The 22,994-nt window shown below is 30.0% G+C and overlaps 8 protein-coding genes across 9 annotated transcripts; 4 read left to right on the top strand and 4 right to left on the bottom strand.

The window, feature by feature from the left end:
- Positions 1 to 82: 82 nt before the first annotated feature.
- ctrip (E3 ubiquitin-protein ligase ctrip) lies at positions 83 to 8,007 on the top strand. 2 transcript variants are annotated; one of them, XM_027346020.2, is made up of 7 exons: positions 83 to 1,178; positions 1,367 to 1,686; positions 1,741 to 3,210; positions 3,288 to 4,482; positions 4,548 to 6,903; positions 6,965 to 7,111; positions 7,174 to 8,007. In XM_027346020.2, exons 1-7 carry the CDS (start codon positions 931 to 933, stop codon positions 7,834 to 7,836), a joined length of 6,399 nt encoding a protein of 2,132 aa, XP_027201821.2. In that variant the 5' UTR covers positions 83 to 930; the 3' UTR covers positions 7,837 to 8,007. The 2 variants fall into 2 exon arrangements, with proteins under 2 accessions (XP_027201821.2, XP_075680598.1); XM_075824483.1 differs by having other exon boundaries at positions 86 to 1,178; positions 1,765 to 3,210.
- LOC113795799 (gamma-tubulin complex component 3-like) lies at positions 7,954 to 10,812 on the bottom strand. The gene is made up of 3 exons (XM_027346024.2): positions 10,590 to 10,812; positions 10,423 to 10,530; positions 7,954 to 10,368 (listed from the first exon to the last, which is right to left on the bottom strand). Exons 1-3 carry the CDS (start codon positions 10,681 to 10,683, stop codon positions 8,144 to 8,146), a joined length of 2,427 nt encoding a protein of 808 aa, XP_027201825.1. The 5' UTR covers positions 10,684 to 10,812; the 3' UTR covers positions 7,954 to 8,143.
- Positions 10,813 to 10,936: 124 nt separating this feature from the next.
- LOC113795797 (UBX domain-containing protein 7) lies at positions 10,937 to 12,981 on the top strand. The gene is made up of 9 exons (XM_075824653.1): positions 10,937 to 11,184; positions 11,238 to 11,397; positions 11,455 to 11,570; positions 11,630 to 11,754; positions 11,816 to 11,962; positions 12,031 to 12,121; positions 12,174 to 12,316; positions 12,371 to 12,637; positions 12,702 to 12,981. Exons 1-9 carry the CDS (start codon positions 11,127 to 11,129, stop codon positions 12,861 to 12,863), a joined length of 1,269 nt encoding a protein of 422 aa, XP_075680768.1. The 5' UTR covers positions 10,937 to 11,126; the 3' UTR covers positions 12,864 to 12,981.
- On the bottom strand, positions 12,961 to 14,475 carry LOC113795805 (protein IWS1 homolog). The gene is made up of 3 exons (XM_027346029.2): positions 13,980 to 14,475; positions 13,772 to 13,916; positions 12,961 to 13,710 (listed from the first exon to the last, which is right to left on the bottom strand). Exons 1-3 carry the CDS (start codon positions 14,321 to 14,323, stop codon positions 12,982 to 12,984), a joined length of 1,218 nt encoding a protein of 405 aa, XP_027201830.1. The 5' UTR covers positions 14,324 to 14,475; the 3' UTR covers positions 12,961 to 12,981.
- Positions 14,476 to 14,545: 70 nt separating this feature from the next.
- Positions 14,546 to 15,701, top strand: LOC113795807 (activating signal cointegrator 1 complex subunit 1-like). The gene has a single exon (XM_027346031.2). It carries the CDS (start codon positions 14,864 to 14,866, stop codon positions 15,560 to 15,562), a length of 699 nt encoding a protein of 232 aa, XP_027201832.1. The 5' UTR covers positions 14,546 to 14,863; the 3' UTR covers positions 15,563 to 15,701.
- On the top strand, positions 15,622 to 17,978 carry Srp72 (signal recognition particle 72). Its single transcript, XM_027346025.2, has 5 exons — positions 15,622 to 15,821; positions 15,891 to 17,116; positions 17,170 to 17,351; positions 17,411 to 17,713; positions 17,782 to 17,978. Exons 1-5 carry the CDS (start codon positions 15,722 to 15,724, stop codon positions 17,882 to 17,884), a joined length of 1,914 nt encoding a protein of 637 aa, XP_027201826.1. The 5' UTR covers positions 15,622 to 15,721; the 3' UTR covers positions 17,885 to 17,978.
- Positions 17,904 to 21,408, bottom strand: Meltrin (disintegrin and metalloproteinase domain-containing protein meltrin). Its single transcript, XM_027346023.2, has 7 exons — positions 20,773 to 21,408; positions 20,543 to 20,706; positions 20,282 to 20,489; positions 20,030 to 20,187; positions 19,656 to 19,951; positions 19,543 to 19,585; positions 17,904 to 19,480 (listed from the first exon to the last, which is right to left on the bottom strand). Exons 1-7 carry the CDS (start codon positions 20,906 to 20,908, stop codon positions 17,975 to 17,977), a joined length of 2,511 nt encoding a protein of 836 aa, XP_027201824.1. The 5' UTR covers positions 20,909 to 21,408; the 3' UTR covers positions 17,904 to 17,974.
- A 138-nt stretch (positions 21,409 to 21,546) lies between these two features.
- beta4GalT7 (beta-1,4-galactosyltransferase 7) lies at positions 21,547 to 22,991 on the bottom strand. The gene is made up of 4 exons (XM_075824671.1): positions 22,292 to 22,991; positions 22,183 to 22,223; positions 22,006 to 22,113; positions 21,547 to 21,880 (listed from the first exon to the last, which is right to left on the bottom strand). The coding sequence occupies exons 1-4, from the start codon at positions 22,989 to 22,991 to the stop codon at positions 21,653 to 21,655; spliced, it is 1,077 nt and encodes a 358-aa protein (XP_075680786.1). The 3' UTR covers positions 21,547 to 21,652.
- Between the last annotated feature and the right edge of the window lie 3 nt (positions 22,992 to 22,994).

Below are 22,994 nucleotides of genomic sequence, written 5' to 3'. Positions count from 1 at the left end.
ATGGAAAAATAATACTGCGTTTTATCATTCGAATGTGACTTTACGCAAAACAGTTTACACACTCTTTTCTCTCTTTAATATATCATTTCTTGTTTTGAGCTCGATACAAATTTCTTTTTTCATCATCATCATCATCGTAATCATTATCGAAAAAAGATTCAATTCCAAAATCCACTTTATACAAAAACAAAATTTAGAAAATAGAAATACTCACAAATACAATTTTTCTGTTTTCTTTAATTATATACTGTTAGAATATATATTTGTTCTTCAAACAACTTATATATTCGTCGTTGTTGTCGAGGCGATTTTTCTGCTGCTGTTGCTGTTGTTGGTGAAACAAAAACTCATTTTTTGTTTGTTTGAAGAACTTTAATAAGAAAAATTCATTCAATTCGATTTCGATATGTTTCATATGCTGCATTTGATGATTTTTCAATGAAAACATCAAATCGAAAACGAAAAGAAAAAATTATATATAAACAATCATTGTTTTTTCGTTTGTTTGTTAATCTGAATCTAAATAATTGAAAAATAATAAGATAAATTAGCAGCAACAAAACTACTAAAACGTAAAAATAAAACATTTTAGTTGCTTTCGATCAAGAAAAAGAGAAATCGAAAAAAGTCTACGTTTCGCCAATTCTCTCTGAACGCGAGTGGTGTGAATTGAACAGTTTACTTTTGGACTGTGTGTCTATTTGGATCGTGATCCAATATTGAATTCTATAGAAAATTCTTATCAAAAAAAATTTATTATTATTTCATTCAATTGCATCATCATCGTCATAATTTTCCACATTTCACAATTAACACATAACACACAAACAATATATAAATTATTAAAATTTTTCCTAATTGAATTGCTAAATGATATGCTTATCATTGAATTAAAACAAGTACAATATATTGGATCAACATTTTGTGTCTATGGCAGACAAACTATTGAATAAAACGCCGAAGAAAGATCAAGGCACCATCAACAACAACACCAATAATAACATCTTGAAAAAAATTGTTGAAACGTCTGTTAAAAAACGTTCATTAAAATCATCATCATCAAAATCAATATCATCATCATCAACAGCAACAAAATCGAATATTGTTTCATCATCAAAAGAGTCTAATACTAATAGCAAAAACAACAACAAGTCTCGTTCATCACCTATCTTGACAAGGTTTGTTTGTTTTATTACTTTCTTTGATTTAAATTGAAATAATTAGTTAATATTTTCTTTCAAACAAAAAGAGAAAAGGAAATTTTTTTTCTTAATTAAATCTATTGATTTTTTGCTAATTTTACTCTTGAATCTTTCGTTTTTTGTGTGTGTGTTTTCGTTTTGTTTGTTTGCCTTTTTTAATATAGATCTCGATCTCGAAACATCAGCGACATTTGTTGTTTCCCTTCGTCATCATCAACATCAACATCATCAATAACAACACCAACGACGTCGACGAGTAATAGTGATAATAGCATTGTCGTCATAGCAGCACCAGCATCATCATCAGTAAATAAACGTAGTACATCGATTGTTGATACCCGTGAAAATAATTGTGCCATAAATCGCATTACAGCAACCAATAATAAGCGTAAAAGTTTGGAACAACAAAATAATATCATCAGCAGCATTGATAATAATACTAATATCAAAACCTTGGTGGTATCGAAGAAAAAACAACGTAAAGGTATCCATTTTGTTTTTGTTTTTTAAATCGATTATTGAAAAAGGATTTTGGTAGTAATACAATTTCATTATAATACAGTTGTTTCTGAAGATTTATCCAGGCCTACTACTCGTAAACAGCAACGAGTACAGGAAAACAATTTGCAGCTGAAAACGGAAGAAAAGACGATAGAAGATTCTTCGCAACAACAATCATCATCATCAGGAATTCAGAATAATCGTGTATCGAAAAAACGTACAACAATCGAAGCAAAAGTTTTGTCATCAAAAAAGAAACCAAAAACATCATCCAACAATTTGATCAGTGGAAGTGATAGTAATAATAATAATTTGAAAAAATTATCAATTGGAACAACAAGCAATCATTACGAATCAGCAACAACAAGTGGTAAACGACGAACACCACCAAACAGTAGTATCATTAATCGTATTGTTATGGAGCAAAATGGTTCGAATTTCTCCTCAAACAACAACAACAACAATCATCATTCAACGGCAAATAACTCATCAACCAATAATGGCAATGCAAATGTTAATGAATCGAATACAACAGCAGCACATCAGCTTAATCCACCTGGAACCAGTGCCATATTAAATACATATGCAATGACTTCGTCAAATGATAATGATAATGAAGATAGTGATATGAATCGTTTGCAAACGATTCTTGAATCACGGGCTCTTCAACAACATTTTCTTGGTATTCCTCGTATGCAGAATCTATTCTATCGTTCGTTTAGCAGTTCGTCGAATACAAAAGCTCAACAGTTATTGAATGGATTGAATTCAGCTGCAAATGATTCGGAAAAGCTTCATTATGTGCTGGAAATGTGTCAGATTTTGCTGATGGGCAACGAAGATACATTGGTCGGTTTTCCTATCAAGGCGGTTGTGCCTACATTAATAAATCTATTGTCGATGGAACATAATTTCGAAATAATGCATCATGCATGTCGCGCATTAACATATATGATGGAATCATTGCCCCGTTCATCTGTTGCTGTTTTGGATGCAATTCCAGTTTTTCTTGAAAAGCTGCAAGTAATCCAATGTATGGATGTGGCTGAACAATCATTATCTGCGCTTGAAATGCTTAGTCGTCGACATAATAAGTCAATATTACATGCCAGAGGTGTATCGGCATGTCTTACCTATTTGGATTTCTTTTCGATTGATGCTCAACGTTCAGCATTGAACATAACGGCAAATTGTTTTCAGAATCTATCACCAGATGATTTTCAATATGTTCAGGATTCATTACCTATTCTTGGTTCGCATTTAACTATCGAAGATAAAAAATGTATTGAAAGTATTTGTCTTGCATTCTATCGTTTGGTGGAATGTTATCAAAATGATTGTGTTATCATCAGTGAAATTGCATCCACTGAATTGTTAACTAACATACAAAATGTTCTTATGACCAAGCCGCCCATACTAAGCACTGGACCATTTGTCAATGTGATACGAATGTTGTCCATCATGTGTCTTTCCTGTTCACAGATTGCTGTCGAATTGCTAAAATTGAGTAAGCGTGTTAATTAATTAAGTTTTATTCATTTTTAATGCTAATATTTTTTCCATGTTTTTCTCTTACGAAAATAGACATTTGTGAGACGCTTAAATGTTTGCTACTGTGTGGTGAAAATAATAATAATAATGTAAAAGAGAAAAATGATGAAATGAATTTGATTTCACGGAGTCCACAAGAAATATGTGAACTTACAGCATTTATTGCTGAACTAATGCCTAGTTTACCATCCACTGGAATATTTTCAATAGATACATTTTTTTCAAAATCAAATCTTCAGTCTTCCGAAGTTGCCATTTGGCAATGGAAAGATGATCGTGGCCTATGGCAAGCATTCAATGTTGTTGATAATAAAATAATCGAATCGGCTCATCAATCAGGCGAAGATGAACTAGAATTGGCCAGTTTAAATCGTACTTATATTGTCGATTTTAATTCGATGCAGAAAATTTGTGAAGATACTGGAAATTCTTATGCAATTCAACGAAAAACCAACACATTTACTAGTTCGGAGCTTCATGCCCGCAATAATATGCAGACAATCGATCCAAGATCCGAATTCATTTATAACGAACACAAATTGAGTAGTAATTTCATCAAATTTGTTTTCAAAGTATTATACGAAGTATATAACAATTCAGCGGGTTTTTCCGTTCGTTATAAGTGTCTTAATGCTATCCTACGTATTATCTATTATGCACCGAGAGAATTGTTGATTTTAATTCTTGAAGATCAAGCAATTTCCAGTTCTATTGCAACAATGTTGGCATCACAAGATTTACGAATTGTTGTTTGTGCCGTCCAGATGTGTAATATTTTTATGGAAAAATTGCCCGATATTTTTTCAATATTTTTTCAGCGTGAAGGTGTTATTCATCAAATTCGTAAACTATATTCGGATGAAACAAGATTTGTTATGGATATTAATAATAAATCATTGCCATTATCATCACGTGATATGCTGATGATGAACAGTAAAACGCCATTATTATCTTCAATAAACAGTGGCAATAATAATAATAGTGGCATTGTATATACAAACTCACCAATGGCTATATTGGAAAATGCTCAAATGATTCTTAATCGTACAGCTAATGAATCTATTTCGGCCGTTATCGAAAGCAGTCTTTCGTCTGCCAATTTTTCATCACATTCGTCTGTAATTAGCAATCAAACACATTCGAACCCTTCATCCAAATCATCATCATCATCGTCAAATAATAAAATTTCGCAACAATTATCACAAAATTCTGATCAACTTTCCTCGGGGTAAGTTTTTAACTTTTTCTAAATTTAAAATCAATAATTAATCGGTTTTTCAATGATAAATTTAGGAGAAACGAAGAAATTTCGCGTCGAAAACGTACACGTAAAAGTATACCATTTTCTGGTTCTCGAAATTATGAACATTCATCAACAAATGAAAATAATGTTGGCAATAATACAACAACTAGCGACAGTGATCTAAACATCTGCAGTAGTTTATCTACTACCTATCTGAATAATTTACCATTTTTGGTCAGCGAAACAATCAACAGTTCTAATCTGAACATAACAGCAAACGCTGCAGCAGTAAATAATCATAGTGGCAAAAGTAGTAATTCATCAACACGGTTAGGATCATCATCGAAAGATTTTCTTCAACGATTGAATCCAACACGTTGGGCTCGATGGACACAGAATTCAGTGAATCCCAATTCGAATGTCATTCCGACCACTTCGAATGTGACGGCTATAGCAAAAGACATAGCATCTATGCAGAAATCTTCTAACTCGAACAAAGATAAGATTAAATCATGGATCAAAGAACAGGGAAAAATTTTCGATGATAAATACTTCACTAAAACAAATATGAATGAAAAAGACACTCATTTATCATCAAACATTTTGGGTGATTTAAACGAAGCAATCAATATATTGAAACAAGATTCAACTAAAGGATTGCTATCAATCAAAAACATTCTGATGGACAGTGATTTATCTTCATTCGAACTCATTCACAGTGGTCTGGTTAGCAATTTATTTTCATATTTGACAATGAATGTTACCGATAATGTAATGATGGTTGAAAAACAAGAAAATGATTTACGATCATTTTTGCATATATTCATTGGGGCACCAAAAAGTGATATGGCTGAAAATATTGATCAATTGAATTTTGATACTAAACCTTTGGCTATATTAGTGAACAAATTGAATGCTTGTGTTTCACAATTGGAGCAATTTCCTGTTCGAGTTCAAGATTATGCTGTTCATTCTCGAGGTTCGAATGCTTTCAAAAGTATCAATTCACATCTTCTCAAAATCAGCTTGAATCGACATCCATCATGTACGAATCTGAAAAAATATAAAGGCCCATTGATCAAATTGGATCCATTTACAACAGTTCATGCTATTGAACGTTATTTATTAGCAAAAGGATATGGTAAAATCAAAGACAGTGATGATGATCAAAGCGATGACGATTTATCTGATGATGATACATTTGATATAAATCTCAGTTCCTCTAGTCAGATGCAAACAAGACAACGACTTCAATTATTGATTCATGAACATGTATTGCCTTATAATATATCCTTGTATCAAGTTATCAAACAATTCATGTCTAATGAAATCGAAAATGATGGTGATGATCATCAACAAAGTAATTCCAAATTTTGGGGTTCAACATTTCCCATCTATTATCGACCTTTAACCGAAGCAAATACATTGAATTCGTCAACCAATTTTTCATCGGTTTCATCTTCATCAAATATCAACAACAACAACAACAACAATAATAATAATAATAATAATGGCCGATCACGAAGTAAAAGCAAAAGCAAAACAAGTGCCAATAAAAAGAAAGATGGACTATGGTTGGAAGGAAAAATATCGAAAAATGTTTCGCCATTAGAGCCTTATATAAGGAACAATAAAACGATCAATGTAAATGCCAGTGATCAAACGGTCGAAGTGATTTCTTTATTACGAGTTCTTTACGGTATTAACCGTTTTTGGGGACATTTGTATAAATTTTCACACATCTATAATCCTGCCATACCGTTGAAAGAATTTACCAATAATAAATTAACTGTCAAAGCTAATCGCCAGCTTCAAGATCCTGTGGTCATCATGACAGGAGGTTTACCCAATTGGCTTTCAGAACTTGCATACGCATGTCCATTTATGTTTCCATTTGAAATACGTTATCTTCTTTTTTATGTTGTTTGTTTTGATCGTGATCGAGCATTACATCGATTATTCGAAAATACACCCGAATATTCATCAAGCGATAATCGGGAACGTTTTTTGACACCTCGATTGGAAAAACGTCGAAAACTTATACCACGTAATGAAATTTTCCGTTTTGCCGAATCATTGTTCAGTGATGTGTCCAATTCAAAGTCAATGTTGGAGATACAGTACGAAAATGAAGTCGGTACCGGACTTGGTCCTACATTGGAATTTTATGCTTTGGTATCCAAAGAATTTCAACGAGCTGAATTGGAAATGTGGCGCGGTGAAGTTTTGACAAATAATATTAAAAATGAAAAATCCGATTCGTCCACCAATTATATCAATTCAAATTATGGGCTTTTTCCTGCACCGATCGGAAGAAATGCTAAACCATCAACTTCGACCAAGATTAAAAACCGATTCAAATTGTTGGGCAAATTTATGGCCAAAGCATTGATGGATTTTCGAATGGTAATTATTATTTAAAATTTATTTATTAATGAGTTGAATTTAATTATTTTTTGTTTGATAGATTGACATCAATTTGAATATAATATTCTATAAATGGGTTTTGTGTGAAGAATCCACACTTTCGGTTTCGGATCTTTATCATCTTGACTATACCTTTTTTTCATCGATTTCACAAATGTATAGAATTGCTCAAAGGAAATCAAAAATGGTGAGATGTTTTTTTTTGAGATTGTTATGCCTAATACATTGAATTTTTGTTTGTATATTTAGAATATAAATAGCAATTCTGAATTATTGAAATTGCAAGGAAGTTCTATCGAAGATTTAAATCTTGATTTTATAATGCCCGGATTTCCTAATATGGAATTGCGTAGAGGTGGAAAAGATATGGCAGTCACTTTGAACAATTTGGAAAATTACATCGAATTGGTTTCATGCTGGAGTCTACAGGAAGGTGTAGCCAAACAAATGGAAGCTTTCAAAGAAGGATTTAACTCGGTTTTTGAATTGTCTCGTCTCAAACTATTCTATCCGGAAGAACTTCAGCAATTATTTTGCGGATCAAGTTATAAAAGTTGGGATCAGAAAATGTTGATGGAATCATGTAAAATCGATCATGGATTTACTCACGAAAGCAGAGCAATCAAATTTTTATTTGAAATTCTCAGCTCATATAATCATGAAGAGCAGCGAAAGTTTTTGCAATTTTTGACCGGTTTTCCACGGCTACCGATCGGCGGTTTCAAAAGTCTTAATCCACCATTCACAATTGTCAAAAAGAATCCCACTGAATCGGATAATTTGAACTGTTTGCCAAGTGTTATGACTTGTGTTAATTATCTAAAGCTACCCGATTATCCAACTATCGATATAATGCGAGAAAAATTGAATATCGCTATCAGTGAAGGACAATTTTCATTTCATCTTTCGTAAATTTTGTTTTGGCCGCTAATTGGACACAAACTAAACTGAAATGAATGAATGGTTCAAGATATAAATAATTTTGATCTCGTTTCTTCTATTTTCTTTCTTTAATTTATCTTTATCAAATTATAAAAATGATAATTTTTATTGAAAAAATAAATTTGAAACAAAATTGTCTTATGCTATGTCTATCTTAATTAATGGCCATTTGAGTGTGCGTGCGTGCTTGTGCTTTAATTTCTGATCAAATCAGATTACAAAAAAATCTTTTTGTGATTTTAAACAAATTTTATTGAAATGCTGATGATAAGGAGAATCAATTGATAACATGTTGCATTTTATAATATTTATTGAAATCGATACTGAAACACAATTCACGATGATCATCTTCATCGGTATCGATCAATAATTCAAGAAATAATGAAATCTCTTTGTGTAACATACGAGAAAAATTATGCAGCCAAAAGTTGTAATTTTCTTCAATCTCTTTTCGATATTGATCCATTTGATCGCCCCAAAATTTTTCAACATTTTGATTATTATGTACAATATCATTTATAAATGATTCAAGTTTATCAATAAACGATAATATCAATTTATTGATGGCATTCTCTTGGCGTAGAAGATTTTCGAAAAAAAATTTACTCACTAAATTCTGTAGGAAAATATGATGAACTTTGATCAATCTGTTGAGATTTCTTGGTTGATCTAGTTCATTTTTGACCTGTGTCCATCGACTTTCAAGTAGATAATTAAAATACTGTTCAATAGTTTTGGTAAACGATAATATCTGATAGAGCAGATAATTAAAATGATTACTTGATAAACGAAGAAATGACGCTACTCGTAATTGTGTGGAAATATTTTTCAAATCAATCCAACATTTATTCAATGAAAATTCAATTGTTTTATTTCGCCAAAACAATGCAAACAATTTCGTATAAATTACTTGGCTTTGTTGATTGAATATTGTTCCGATTGGTCCATCGATACGATATTTTAATGTCAAAATATCCCAGGCATTTTCCATTGGAAAATTCGGATCAAAATAGATATCGATTCGTGATAAAATATCACTTGATTCATAACATTGAGCACTTGTTTTTCGGATAGCATTTTCCAATGTTTGCGATAATGTGTATGGCCGTATTTTATTGGCAGGTCGATTTATGATTGGATACAATAATTCCATCAGATAACTAATGAAATCACCTTGTTCAAACAAAAGAAAGCGTTTATGTGCAATAAAATGTTCATACAATTGATATTTAGCATTCAATATATTCAATGCAGTTTGACTGATTTCTTTGTAAACATAATCCAAAAGTCCGGCAAAATCATTAGCTTCAGAGCTATATTTTTGATCAAATAATATTTCTAAATTGGAATTTTCAAATGAATTTTTCAATTGATCATATAATGGTAATACGGCTGATACACGATTCATGCTAACTTCACGTAACATTGAAATAGCTTTACCAGTGATTAGGATTTTATATGCTTGAGCTTTGTTTATAAATCCGGGTAACATTGAATTATTGATTGAGTATTGATCAAACCAGAATACATCGCTCAACGATGTTGTAATCACATTTTTGGCATTATCATTTGTGCTGATAAAAAATTCTTTATATTCATCTTTCAGTTCGCCATAGAAGATCCAATGATTGAGCATTTTACGAATTGGTTTAACAACTTTGGATAAAATTTTTCGATAACATTCACGAACTAATGGATCACCATGATGCATTATATCATAAACAATGCTGATTAAGGCACCACCTTTTTTCGAACGACATTTACCAATTAGATTTACTAACGCTTCAAAACAAATGAATGATTCGGTGGTCCAAAAACAAAGCTTATGTAATGTAACTGTTTGTTCAGGTTTATGAAAATTGGCTTGGATGGAAGTCATTAATTTGTAGAAATTATTAATCTCATCATTCAATGCTGAACCAAAACTTTGTACAACAAAACCTTTCGATGTTGTATTCATCGATGTTTGGCTATAAGTTTTGATTGTTTTAAAATTCTGTCCCAATACTGATAACCGTTTGGCGAAATAGATTTCATTCGAATAAAATAAATCATTTCGTCCAAAAGTTACAGAAAATTTTGAATCAGTTTGAAAATTGATATGTTTACCATGTAAACCTTGGAATATTGATATCAAATCTTTAGCAAGTAAGGTATATTTGGATCTTATCTTGCAATTGGAATCATTATTATTATCAGTATAAACATGAACGGTATGTCGATTAGGATTGGTCATCATTCGATCTCTTTGAATACCATTATTATTACCAAAATGATGAGAATGCCTATATTCTAGATCCAAATCATTTTTAGCAATTTTCATAGTTTCGATCGAATTTGAAATTGAGAATATTGTAGCATTATCAATGGAAGTGGAATTTGACAACAAAAATAAACAATATAATAATTCACGAATGTTGAATGATTTTGGTAATGTTGATTTCAAATGTAGATATAAATCTTCAAAACGATTCAAATCTTCGATTGATAATTTTTTCAAAACTAAAATAGAGAACAAATTTTACTCAAATTTTTATTCGAAATATAAATACATACAAGAATGACGAATTTTTGAAAGAATATATTGTTCTTCACAATCTTCGATTGAAATTTTTTTCTTACTAATCAAATCCAACGAATAATGACAAATTTTATCAAAATTATCTATTTTTAAAATTGAAAATTATAAGTTGAATACAAAAAATTGATTTTTTCAAAAAAACCTGATTCATTTGGAACCAATGTTGAACATAAACGTGTTACCAACGAAAGTAAACGACGATTGGAATCGGTTGAAGATTCTTTTTCCAAATTCATTTTTGTGTTTCAATTAAATCAAACACTTTATTCATTCAGATTCAACATTTGTTTGTTTCAAAAAAAATTCAGTTTGTTTTGGTTGTTCGAATGAATGGAAAAAAAAATGGTCAATCGTCCTTATATTTATGTATGGATCTTCCAACCAAAAAAAAAAATTGACTTCAGACAAAAGCATCGAATGTATACAAAACGCGTACAAAAACACACACACACACAATTGATATTATTAAAAACACAGCGCACTATGGTGACCATGCTAAATATAATCGAAATATATTTTAATTATTATCATCATCATTTTTTATTTGTTTTGAAAGAATAGAATCAATTGTTTTCAACTATAGAATAAACGCAGCTTAATTATTATAATTTTTTTTAAGAATTAAATAAATTTGAAATTTAAATATTGAAAATTTAAAACGTAAATAAATTGTTTGCGAATGATGGAAAATCAAACCGAACAGGATTCATTATTAACACAATTTATAAATATTACTGGTATGTATTGATTATTGTAAAATTAATTTTATATGATTATTTTTTTCTGTTAGGCGCCGATGAATCGATAGCTAAAAATGCTTTAGAAGCATGTAATTGGAATGTAGAATTAGCTATGGATATGTTTTTGGATTCAAATCTAGCTCAAACATCATCGTCATCATCAACCAATAATCCAGCAACAGCAACTAATTCAGCACCTCCAATTATTACGTATGTGTAGTGTCTTTATGTTTGTTTGTCACAAATTTTAAATTCTGAATCATTTAGTGAAGAAGTTCGGCCACCAATTCCACCAGTTCGTCAAGTACTTGTCGAAGATTATCCCCGTAATATGTATACCAGTACTGGTTTTGATGGTTTTCGTAATTTTCAAGAAGAATCAAGTATAAAATTTGATTATCAAAATTTTATAAAATTTAATATTCAATATTTATAAAAACAGGATGGCAAGAACAACAGCTTAATGAGGAGCCTGAACAACATTCCTCCGATTCAAGTAGAAGACGAACATTTGATGATTTATTTCGTCCACCATTGGATCTAATCTATCGTGGATCATTTGATATGGTATGTGGTTGATTGATGATTTCGATGATGTTTGATTATTCGTTTTTTTTGAAATTCTAAGGCCAAATATGAAGGTCAACGATCAAATAAATGGCTTTTAGTAAATATACAGGATCCAAAAGAATTTTCTTGTCAAGTATTGAATCGTGATGTATGGAGTAATTCGGCTGTTAAAGATATTATCAATGAACATTTTATTTTCTGGCAGGTTTGTATCATTCATTCATTTTATTTTGTCTTTATTAATAAGATTTACAAATTTTCATTCATAAATAGACTTATCATGATACCCAACAAGGACAAAATTTTGTTTCATTCTATCAGGTACATCAATTTCCATACATTTCAATCATTGATCCTCGTACAGGTAAAATTTATTAAATTGAAAGCTTTCAAATTTTTAATCATCTGTTTTTAAGGTGAAAAAATCATCTTTTGGCATGAATTAGATACGGTTACATTCTGTGAAAAAGTTACACAATTTTTAAATGAACATCCATCACCAGCAGGAAAATCTGAAACGGCAAATAATCCCAGTATTTCCTATGAAAATTTTCAAAAAGTAATTTTAAAAGATGATTATATTTAACATCAACTAATTTGTATTTTTTTAAAGCAAAATCCTTATGATGAAAGTGAACGTGAACAAATTGAAGCCGCAATTAAGGCATCATTACAAGATATGGAAGATCATTCGACGGGTAATCCCGATGATCATTCTTCAAACATTGAACATCATGAATCATCAATGGAAGAACATGAACCAAAAGATAATTGGAAAAATTATATTGGATCAGATGAAAGTAATAAAATGGAAATAGTCATACGATATCCAAATGGTAATAAAGAAAAAGTTATGTTTCCATCCGATTCCAAACTAAAGGTAAACGGAAAAATTTTCAATAATATTCCATAATTGTTTTTTTCATTCATTCATAAATGAATAGGCTTTATTTTTATACGTAACTGAACATGGATACAATATGAATGAATATGATTTGATTACAAATTTTCCCAAAAAGAATCTTAGTTCATGTGATGGTCAAGAAACACTGGAAAATGTTGGCATTCATTCACGTGATACATTATATGTCCAAACGAAAAATTGAAAAATCTGTCATCAAATGTGTGTGACATGTTGCTTGAAACCAAATGTGGGCAATGATAATAATAATAAAAATAAAACGAGAAATTTATATTCAAGAATAAAAAATTGAAAAAAATGAATCATAATGCCATTTTTCTTCCTTCGATACTTATAGGTATAGCACGATTCATTTTGTTTATTTTTTTCATTTCGCGAAAATTTCGCATATGTTTTTCCAATTTTGTAATGGGTTTTTTACTTGTTATTCGTGACAAATCCATTTCTACGGTTGATTTTGGACGTACAACATAATCTTTCATTGATGGCATCGGTACACGTGCACGAGGTACCCAACCTTTTTCACCCGGACGAATAATTCTTTGTTCGGTTTTAGCCATTTTTGAACTTGAAGCTTCACCCGAATCTGATTGACTTCGTTTGAATTTGGCCATATGTTCGAAATCACGTTTTTCACGTTGATCACGGCTAATGGCATGAAAATCGGAATCCATATTGAATATAGGCCTAGACCAATTGGCAATTAATTGACCAGCGATTTTTTTATTTTCTTTCGTTTCTTTTGGATGTTTATACAGATACATGACAGCTTTTCCAATACCACTTGCTTTAATACGATCAATATCATCGATATTAAATTCACTTAAAATTCTAAGTAATTTTTCACGAATCTGTAAATGTGGTAAACTACCATCAGGTAATCTAGTCAACCAATCGGTAATAACGCTTAGAATTCCTGAATCCAATAATGCTTCACGAAGATCAATCTTTTTCAATTGTGTTTCAACTAATGACATCATTTTCAATTTTCGTGTAGCAGTTTGACGATTACGATTCAATTCAAAATCCTCCTGTTATGTTCAAGGGAAAAGATGTTAATCAATGTTTCACAATAAAAATTAGGATAATTACATCAGCTGCTTGTCTCATATCATGTATCAATTCGGCAATTATATCATCACTATCATTGATAATATCAATATTTTTTCGTCGCCTTCGTCTTGAATTCATTTCTTTACGTTTTTGTAACATTATATCAAAGTCATACATCATACCACTGATTTTTTTTGAAAAAATAAATAAATAGAAAATTCTTTTAAAAGATTATAAAATTACTTACTGTCTTTCATTTCGATTAATATCATCATCATCATCGGATCTTTCATCACTATCGGATATATCGGGTATTGCCTCTTTGGCAATTTGTTCTTCAGATTCTTTTTCTTCATCCAATTCTACCGGACGATTTGCTGAAATTTCTTCATCCGATGAATCTTCTGAACCAAATTCTTTATCGTCATTAGATTTTTTTTCATCATCATTATCCTCATTTTTATCATCAGATTGTTGTTGATTATCCGGAGATTTTTCTCCACCAACATCACCATCAAATCCTTCGAATTCATCATCACTTTCATCACTATCACCAAAAATATCTCGAACAATAGTTTCGGTTTCACTCATTATTGAATGGGAAAAATTAAAATTTATTATAGAATTGATGATTTAAACCAAATATAATTTTTCAATTATTATCGAAAAAAAGAAATTGTCGCTAAAAGCAAAAACAAAACAGAAAAAAATTTGTTTACATCGATCTCGCGATAAAGCAACATGCAAAATAATGAGTTAAACGGTCATAAATAACGTATTCAAATAAAAAAAAGTTTGTTTTACAAAAAAAAAAAAAAAAAAAAAAAAAAAAACAGTAAGATATCGTTTTCTTGAATTTTTTGTTCTTTTCCTTTTTTTGAATTTTTGTTTTCTTTAGTGAACAACGAAAATGATGAATCGAATCTGCAGACATTCACTGATGATTCATTTGTAGTCAAAAACATTAGCAAAGAATTTTATGATCGTTACGGGAGATCAAATAGAGCTCGAAAACGATTTTATTCATTAATCAGACCGATAAAAGTTGATGTATCATTCGACGTGAATGAATCGGAAAACGAATATCTGCTTAAAATTAGTGGCCCAAAATCGGAAATTGATAAAGCAACAATGTTAGTGAAACAAGCTTCACAACAGCTTAGAAATCGTTTCACTCATCTGATAACGATTCCATTTTTGCATGATGATTTTATAAAAGCATATCTGGATTTTAAGGAAAAAATATTGAATGAAAATTCCGATATTGATGAATGTTTATTTCAAAATCCTAAAAAATTACATATGACAATTTCATGTCTTTCATTAGAAGATGATAAACGATTAACCGATGCTCGCGAAATATTTAAAAAACAATGTTCGGATTACATTGAAAAATTTAATAATGTTAATAATTTTGAACGTCGATTACAAATCAAAGCAATCGATATTATGAATGATAATCCTCGACGAACAAATGTATTGTATGCTAAAATTGAAAATGATAATTTACAAAATTTAGCCAATCATATTGCTAATGTTATGGCTACGAATGAATTTCTATACAGTGGTGATAAATTTGCCAATGAATCAGATCAACAACAACAACAAGTTAAATTACATTTAACATTGATGAATTCATCATATTTACGTAGAGGTTTTAATAAAAAACGTAGAAAACCAATGATGAGATATTTTGATTCGACTGAAATATTAAACAATTATGGTGATTATTTTTTCAGCGAAATTGATTGGCCACCAATTCAATTGAATGAATTACATCGAACCAATCAATTTGGTTATTATAATGTTTTAGAATCGATACAGATTTGATATTGATAAATAAATATTTGAAAAAAATAAATATTTTGAAAAAAAATCAAAAGATGTCGCTTTTTTCAAAGAAATTCTTTCAGGAAATGTTATGCTGAACTCGTGGCCAATTAATTGGATGGTGATTATAAGTTTCAAGTAAACAACAACAACCAAAAAATGCCCGTGACCGAAGTAAATGTTTTGAATTTGTTTTCCGAATTGAAAAAATTCGAAAACACCGGTGAATATGATCGTGCATTGAAGGTAGTTAATAAAAGTAAGTTTTTTTTTGTTTATCATTGAATCGAAAGTAAAATAATTTCTTGAAAAAACTATAACTTATTAGTTTTGGAAGTTGATCCAAATCATTCAAAAGCAATTCATTGTAAAATTGTTTGCCTAATTCAATTGAATGAATTTGAAGAGGCATTAAAATATATTGAAAGTCAAAATGAAGAAATACGTAAAAATTTCCACTTAGAACAAGCATATTGTCAATATCGTTTGAATAATGTTGAAGAATCACTAAAATGTTTGAATGGGAAAGATGTTTCCGATGATTTAGGAGCGAATGAATTAAAAGCACAAACATTATATCGAATTGAAAATTTTGATGATTGTTATTCATCATATGTTGATTTGATTAAAAATTCCAATGATGATTATGAAGATGAACGTATGGTGAATTTGGCTGCAGTTATTGTTGGATTGAAAAATATTAATTCAAATATTAAATATGATTTGGCTAGCATATCGAATTCTACCTATGAAGTTATCTATAATAAAGCCTGTGCATTAGTTGCTATTGAACAGTATACAAAAGCAATTGCTAAACTACAGGATGCTGAGATGGTTTGTAAAAAATTTTTAGAAGATGATGGTGCAACTGAAGAAGAAATTCAATCCGAATTGGCTATTATACATGCACAGATTGCCTATTGTAATCAACGTATGGGAAAAACTGATCAAGCATTGAAAACTTATAATGAAATTCTTAAACAAAAATTATCCGATCCAGCATTGATTGCTGTCATTTCGAATAATATTGTTGCCATTCATCGTGATCAAAATCTATTTGATTCGAAGAAAAAAATTCGTATGGCATTAAGTGAAAATGCTGAATCAAAAATGAGTTCCAATCAAAAAGTTAATATTCATTATAATTATTGTTTGTTTATGATCAATACACATCAATATGATTTATGTCATAAACATTTGCCAATTTTTCGTTCCAAATTTCCGAATAATGAAGCTGATGCCGTTTTGATCGAAGCGTATCTGTATATTAAAGAAAAAAATCAATCAAAAGCTATTGATACATTGAAAAATTATTGTCTTTCATGCAAAAATCCAACGGTGATTGATTTAGAAGCTGCATTATTTTTAACCGAACTTTTGCTTAAACAAAATGATTTGGATGGTTGTGCAAAAGTTTTGGAAAATCTAGGTGAATTTCGATTTTCAAGATTGGCTATTGTTTCGATTTTGTTACAAATTTATGAAAAAACAATGAAAATTGAAGAGGCTGAAAAATTGTTCGATCATTGTATTGATTGGCATGAAAAGCACAAGGTATGACAACTTTTTAAAATTATTGATTAATTAACTCTTTTTCTCTCAAACAGAGCTCTAAGGCAATTTTAATTTCATTGTATAATGAAGCGGCAAAATTTTACCTGAATCAAAACAAACCTCAAGCATCAGTCAGATATTTGGAAAAAATTGTCAAATTACAAGGAAAAAATCCAAAAATTATTTCCATGCTCATTAATGCTTATTCATTGTTTGATGTTCAAAAAGCAAAAAGGTTTGTTTTTTTTCAATTGAAATTTGAATATAAATAATTCAATTGTTTCAATCATTTAGTTTACAAAAAGAATTGCCATCAATTGAAGAAATTTTAAATTCAGTCGATATTGACCAATTAGAGAATAAAAATTGGTCATTAGGTGTTAAATATGTGAAAAAAGTAAAAGATACACCGAAAACTTTGACTAAGGAAAAACGAAAGAAAACAAAACGTCGAAAGATTTTACCAAAAAATTATGATCCAAATGGACCACCACCAGACCCTGAACGTTGGTTACCCAAATATGAACGTTCAAATTATCGAAAGAAAAAAGATAAAAAAGGTGTTGGCAAAGGAACACAAGGTGCTGTTGGTGATATGTAAGTATTTCGAATAATAATCATCATAATGACTTTGATAATAACATACTTCACGTTTGTCGAAATAGGCCCGAAATTAAACCATCACCTAAACCGACTGTTCAATCACCATTGGGACCAAGACAACAACGTCCAACACAGAAAAAGAAGAAAAAAGTTGGTCGTAAATAATAATGAATACCATCAGAGCTTGAATTGAACATTTTATTAATATTAAGACTAGAGTTAAACATTTAATAAAAAAACAAAATCGTTTAAAATTTAATGATTTTCAAATGTCGCAACCAAATTTTTGACTTTATTTGATGATGATGTTGGTGGTGGTGGTGGTGGTGGTGGGGGAGCTTTCGGTGGAGATCTTTTTGGTCGGGTTAGTTGATTTGTTGAATTATTGATGATCTCATTTCGATTTGATATTTGAGGATTTTGTTTGATATTTGCTGTATCACGAGATATCGGAATCGAATTATTGGCCATCATACCATTCATTGGAAGATTTTTGGATATGTTTGGTTTTGGAATTGGGGGTGCTGGTCGAACAGGTCGTACGGATAATTCGGTTTCAATCGGAACTGATATGTTTCGATTGATTGGATTCTTTTTTGGTCGACGATTATTATAATCTTTAGCGATAAATGATTTTTGTCCAAACCAATTTTTTGGAATTTGTATAGGTTTATGTTTGAAGAACAACCATACCAACAATATGATTGATAATAATGATATGATAAAATAGGTGAATATTAAAAATTTGTTTGCTGATTGTGATGGCGGATGACATTCATCATCATCTGGATGACGATCACAATGTGAATTTTGATATTCTTTCACTGAAACACATGATTGGTGAACACACATTCGATCGAGACCACAATTTGCACCATTAGGAACAAGTCCAACATCATCTTCATTCAAGCCAAGATCAACCATAGCCGAAAAACAGGTTTTCACTTCATGAATTGATTCGAATTTCTGCGATATAACCGTTGAACCTTCGGGTCCATATTTCAATGTTAATTGAGGATTATTATCCCCATTAGTACAATGTAATCGACCACAGATTATATCATCTTTTTTACGACAACCAATAAATGTTTTAGTTTTTTTATCATAACCACAATTACCACTACTATTAGCATTAGCATTATTCTGGTAACATCGATAATGAGAAACTCGACTTTCATTGCCCCATAATAAATGGCAACGATTTTTTCTGGTTTCACATTTTCCTTGAAAACAATATGCATATCCTTCTTCACATACAGTACCATCCGGAACAAATCGATCAACAGGACAATTTTCTGTTTGACCATCACAAAATTCGGCTTGGTCACACTTTGATTTCGAATGACGACAAATAAATTTTGAATGCTGATCAATTATTTGGCATGTTGATTTATCACAACAGACACCATCCGAACATTTAGCATTGTTCATTAATTTACAGGTAGTAGCATTACAACATTTGTTTGTACAAAAATCACGCAAACCACAATCACAATCTTCACCATCCTCAATGATACCATTACCACAACTTGATCGGAAAATATTAGTCGGCTTATTCATTAGACAATAATCTAATCCATGTTCAAGGGATTGTTCCAACTGTGCAATTGAACAACTTGACCAATGACGAGGATGTGGATATGATGATGATGGACCCATTATACAATTGGTTGCTTCACAATCACAACTATCATTATCATGTTCCATACCGAAATTATGACCCAATTCATGAGCGATTGTTGTTGCAATAAAAGTGATGTTCTAAAAAATGGGGCAATCAATAAATCAATTTTTTAAGTTTTCTATAATCATCAATAACTTACCTCATGATAATCATGATTAACTCCACCGGAATATTCATAAGTACTAAAATTTTCAACAACAACAAGAATTATTTTGAATAAAGAGATTCTATTGAGAGAAAAAAAATACGAACCACATAGTCTGTTTTAAGGCTTTTCCAACGATACCATGTTCAAATGGTGATGCTGTTATTAATTGAGCATTATCATTTGGAAATTGGCTCATTAATTTATCACGACGATATTTAAGAAAATTATTCAATGTTTCACTACTATTACTACTTAATTCAATTTCATTTTGTTTGGTCCATACGACAACACCAACCAATATTATCGATATATTGAATTGATTATACAATGCATTAACAAAATTGGCAATCTGAACATTTCTTTCGAATAAAAATGGCAATTTTCCTTTATATTTTTCATACTATTTTAGATAAGAAATAAAAAGAAAATTGCTTTGCCATTATCATAATCATTTATCATCTTCTATATAGCAACAAACCAATGTGAGATCGTTGACCAAAACCATTTCAACATAACGTCGTTGTTGAAATAATTTCGTATTTTTAACATGTAAAGCTCTCCGTGATCGTCGTCGTTTAGAGGAAATGATGTCTGTTGATATAATTGTATTGTTGTTATTATTATCACCATCAAAACCTATATATAAATTTTACAACAAAAAAAAACATTTACATGTTGATCATATTTTCGATACAAATAGAGCAAATTTCAACAACAACAAAAAACTCACCACAATGATGATATGAATTGATTGTGGATAATGAATTATTCTCAAAAAATATTTTAACTTTTGTCGATTCATGTTGTTGTAAATGATATTGTAAATCATTCAAAATAAAAATTCCATTTAAATGATTATCACAGAATGATATGGCAGCAAAGGAAGATGATGATTGTTGTTGTCCATTATTAACATTTCCTTTGTAATGACAATGTTTCTAATTTAAAAAATAAAATTTAGTTTCATTTTTAATTTGCAAAAAATAATTACTTTTGTTTCATAATTATCCTGACGTGGTAATTCATGATAATTATCGGCAATAAAATGATTTCTTATGAGATCGATAGTAAAATTTTTGTTAAAGGCAGTAAATTTAATTATTAATTGTTCATTATTATTAAATTGTTCAATTTTTGGTTCTATAAATTCGAAATCTAAAAAAAAGTTCAAAGAGAAAATCAATTAGAAATTCGAAAAAAATGGAAAAAATAAATTTTTACCAAAACAGGAAATTCTTGTCGATTGATGATGGTCAAGGATAATGGCCAAAAATAGTGGCCAAAATAAAACATTCATTTTTTGTTTTACTTTTTTTGATGGTCTAAAATTTGATAAGTTTCTTTTTGATAATTTCATTCATCTTATCTCGTGATTATTGGTCACATGAAAATGATTGCCACACAGAAGCCAATTCGAGCTGTTTTCGTTTTTGTTGAGAATTGCTTCTGAATCAACCAAATATTTATTGCTTTAAATGTGTGAAATTCTTCTTCACCTTGGTGATAAAAATTTCAACTGATGGTTATATAATTTATAAAAAAATATCAATTTAGAAAAACACAAATTAACTAAATGATGGCCAAAACAAAATTGATATGTTTGGTTTACACACAGGCAAGAAAATAGAAAATGTTAATTTTCGATTTTACGCAATATTAGCAAACCAAGAGAACAGAGAGACGGTGACTGCTATCATCAAAAATTGATTGTTTTGGTTTGATATGACAAAAAAACAGAAAAAAACGTCGTATCCACACACACGCAACATACATAAATGATGAAATCATTCATTCAAATAACAATAACAGGCTAATGATGAGTCAATGGTGATGGTGATGGAATTGAGTGCAATCTCAATGCAGAACACATAAAATAAATTTTGTTCGGGAAATAAAATAATAATTTTTTTCTTTCTGTTGAACAATGATGATGATGGCTTTCACATTGCCGATTGTGTGTGTTATGTCATTATGATGGTAATGTTTTCTTTTTCATTCATTCATTCATTCATTCAACCATCGATGTGACCTGTTCCGGAGATTTTTTTTCTTCTATTTTATTTTTTCCGTTGCCAATGTCTTAGTGTTGGTTCAGTTCAGTTCAGTTTAGTGGTTTAGTTTCTCTGTTTTCTGGTTTTTTTCTGTTATTCGAAAACCTGATCGATGATGATGAAGGTTGTTTTAAACACCACGGTGTACGATCAAGATTACAATCAATGGCAACATTAAATATACGAAACGAAATATTATCAATAGTCATATTATTGATGTTTAATAGATTAAATTTTGTCGTATTCAATCCAGTTTGACGATCTCTTTTTCGGGTTATCTAAGGGGAAAAAATTAATGAAAAAAAGATAAATCGAATTAAAAATTGTTTTTGTTTTTTTGATTGCCACACATATAAATAAATAATTTTTCGAAGGTCAATGATTAATGATTATGATCATTTACCTCTTTTTGATTAAATAATTTGGCTGTATCACGTTTATAAACATTTTCATCATGAATATGCTTAAATGTGTTAGATTGATTTGTGTTGATATTTTCTGGTCTATAAATCTTTAAACAAACAAAAAAAACAATGAATATTGTTGATGATAATCATAATTAAAAGCATTAATTATATACCTTAAGATTTGCCTCTTTTAATCGAGCATAGAATTCATCATCTGAAATAAATGAATGAATGATGATAATGATCATTAGCAACATTGATAATGACAATGATGAAACTAACCTTCTAATCCCCACCCAAAATAATTGGTTGAAAATCCATTGACTAATTTAAAATGTTTATTTGAAATCAGCAATATTCCACCAACATAAGTTTTATAATGATATTTTGGATGAAGGGATGGTGATGAAATATGAAATGGACCATTAGCAGGAAATTCATATGATAATTGATCATTCAATGGCAATAGATCAACATCATGCATAGCAATATATGTGCAGGAATTTTTTGCCAATTGAAAACCAATATTAATTAATGCACCACGATTGAAACGATACTTATCCACTTGATTTATAATAAAAAATTCATGACTAATATTTTGTCGATTTAAAAATGAACTCATATGTGGTATGAATTGCAATAATTGATTAAAACGTTCACGAAATGGTACCAATATTGCTAAATGATTTTCATTCAATCGATCAATTGAATTTAAATTTTCAAAGGTTTGATGCTCGATTGATTGTCTTTGACATTGACATTGTGATTCTTTATTCAATTGAATCAAATTCCAGAATATGATGAATGTAAATAAACAAAATAACATCAATAATAAAATTGAAACATTTTTCAAAGATAATTTCAACATCATTCGAAAACATTCGAAATTTTTTCTTTCACATCCCGAAAAAAAGTTCCAAAAATAACGTCGTTTATGAATTATATTCAACTCCAGTTTTTTTTGCGGCTGGCTTTGTGGCATGCC

Source organism: Dermatophagoides pteronyssinus, unplaced genomic scaffold (assembly GCF_027571235.1).
Source record: "Dermatophagoides pteronyssinus isolate colony J.1.1.1.1 unplaced genomic scaffold, Derpt_VIB-CSIC_2022.12 sq0001, whole genome shotgun sequence".
NCBI lineage: Eukaryota > Metazoa > Arthropoda > Arachnida > Sarcoptiformes > Pyroglyphidae > Dermatophagoides > Dermatophagoides pteronyssinus.
Note: the sequence above shows the minus strand (reverse complement) of the source record. Positions and strands in the feature narration are given on the sequence as shown.

Coding starts and splice junctions, on each gene's coding strand:
- ctrip (XM_027346020.2), top strand. CDS start 931: ATGGCAGACAAACTATTGAATAAAACGCCGAAGAAAGATCAAGGCACC. Junction 1,179..1,366: donor TCATCACCTATCTTGACAAG/GTTTGTTTGTTT, acceptor TTTTTAATATAG/ATCTCGATCTCGAAACATCA. Junction 1,687..1,740: donor GAAGAAAAAACAACGTAAAG/GTATCCATTTTG, acceptor GGATTTTGGTAG/TAATACAATTTCATTATAAT.
- LOC113795799 (XM_027346024.2), bottom strand. CDS start 10,683: ATGAATTTGGAAAAAGAATCTTCAACCGATTCCAATCGTCGTTTACTT. Junction 10,531..10,589: donor ATTGGTTCCAAATGAATCAG/GTTTTTTTGAAA, acceptor TTTTAAAAATAG/ATAATTTTGATAAAATTTGT. Junction 10,369..10,422: donor TTCAAAAATTCGTCATTCTT/GTATGTATTTAT, acceptor TCTCTATTTTAG/TTTTGAAAAAATTATCAATC.
- LOC113795797 (XM_075824653.1), top strand. CDS start 11,127: ATGATGGAAAATCAAACCGAACAGGATTCATTATTAACACAATTTATA. Junction 11,571..11,629: donor TAATTTTCAAGAAGAATCAA/GTATAAAATTTG, acceptor TTATAAAAACAG/GATGGCAAGAACAACAGCTT. Junction 12,638..12,701: donor CATCCGATTCCAAACTAAAG/GTAAACGGAAAA, acceptor ATAAATGAATAG/GCTTTATTTTTATACGTAAC.
- LOC113795805 (XM_027346029.2), bottom strand. CDS start 14,323: ATGAGTGAAACCGAAACTATTGTTCGAGATATTTTTGGTGATAGTGAT. Junction 13,917..13,979: donor ATTAATCGAAATGAAAGACA/GTAAGTAATTTT, acceptor AAAAAAAATCAG/TGGTATGATGTATGACTTTG. Junction 13,711..13,771: donor ATATGAGACAAGCAGCTGAT/GTAATTATCCTA, acceptor TGAACATAACAG/GAGGATTTTGAATTGAATCG.
- LOC113795807 (XM_027346031.2), top strand. CDS start 14,864: ATGTTAGTGAAACAAGCTTCACAACAGCTTAGAAATCGTTTCACTCAT.
- Srp72 (XM_027346025.2), top strand. CDS start 15,722: ATGCCCGTGACCGAAGTAAATGTTTTGAATTTGTTTTCCGAATTGAAA. Junction 17,117..17,169: donor ATTGGCATGAAAAGCACAAG/GTATGACAACTT, acceptor TCTCTCAAACAG/AGCTCTAAGGCAATTTTAAT. Junction 17,714..17,781: donor CAAGGTGCTGTTGGTGATAT/GTAAGTATTTCG, acceptor TTGTCGAAATAG/GCCCGAAATTAAACCATCAC.
- Meltrin (XM_027346023.2), bottom strand. CDS start 20,908: ATGAAATTATCAAAAAGAAACTTATCAAATTTTAGACCATCAAAAAAA. Junction 19,952..20,029: donor TGGTCAACGATCTCACATTG/GTTTGTTGCTAT, acceptor TATCTAAAATAG/TATGAAAAATATAAAGGAAA. Junction 19,586..19,655: donor GCCTTAAAACAGACTATGTG/GTTCGTATTTTT, acceptor TGAAAATTTTAG/TACTTATGAATATTCCGGTG.
- beta4GalT7 (XM_075824671.1), bottom strand. CDS start 22,991: ATGCCACAAAGCCAGCCGCAAAAAAAACTGGAGTTGAATATAATTCAT. Junction 22,224..22,291: donor TTTTGGGTGGGGATTAGAAG/GTTAGTTTCATC, acceptor CATTTATTTCAG/ATGATGAATTCTATGCTCGA. Junction 22,114..22,182: donor TAAAAGAGGCAAATCTTAAG/GTATATAATTAA, acceptor GTTTGTTTAAAG/ATTTATAGACCAGAAAATAT.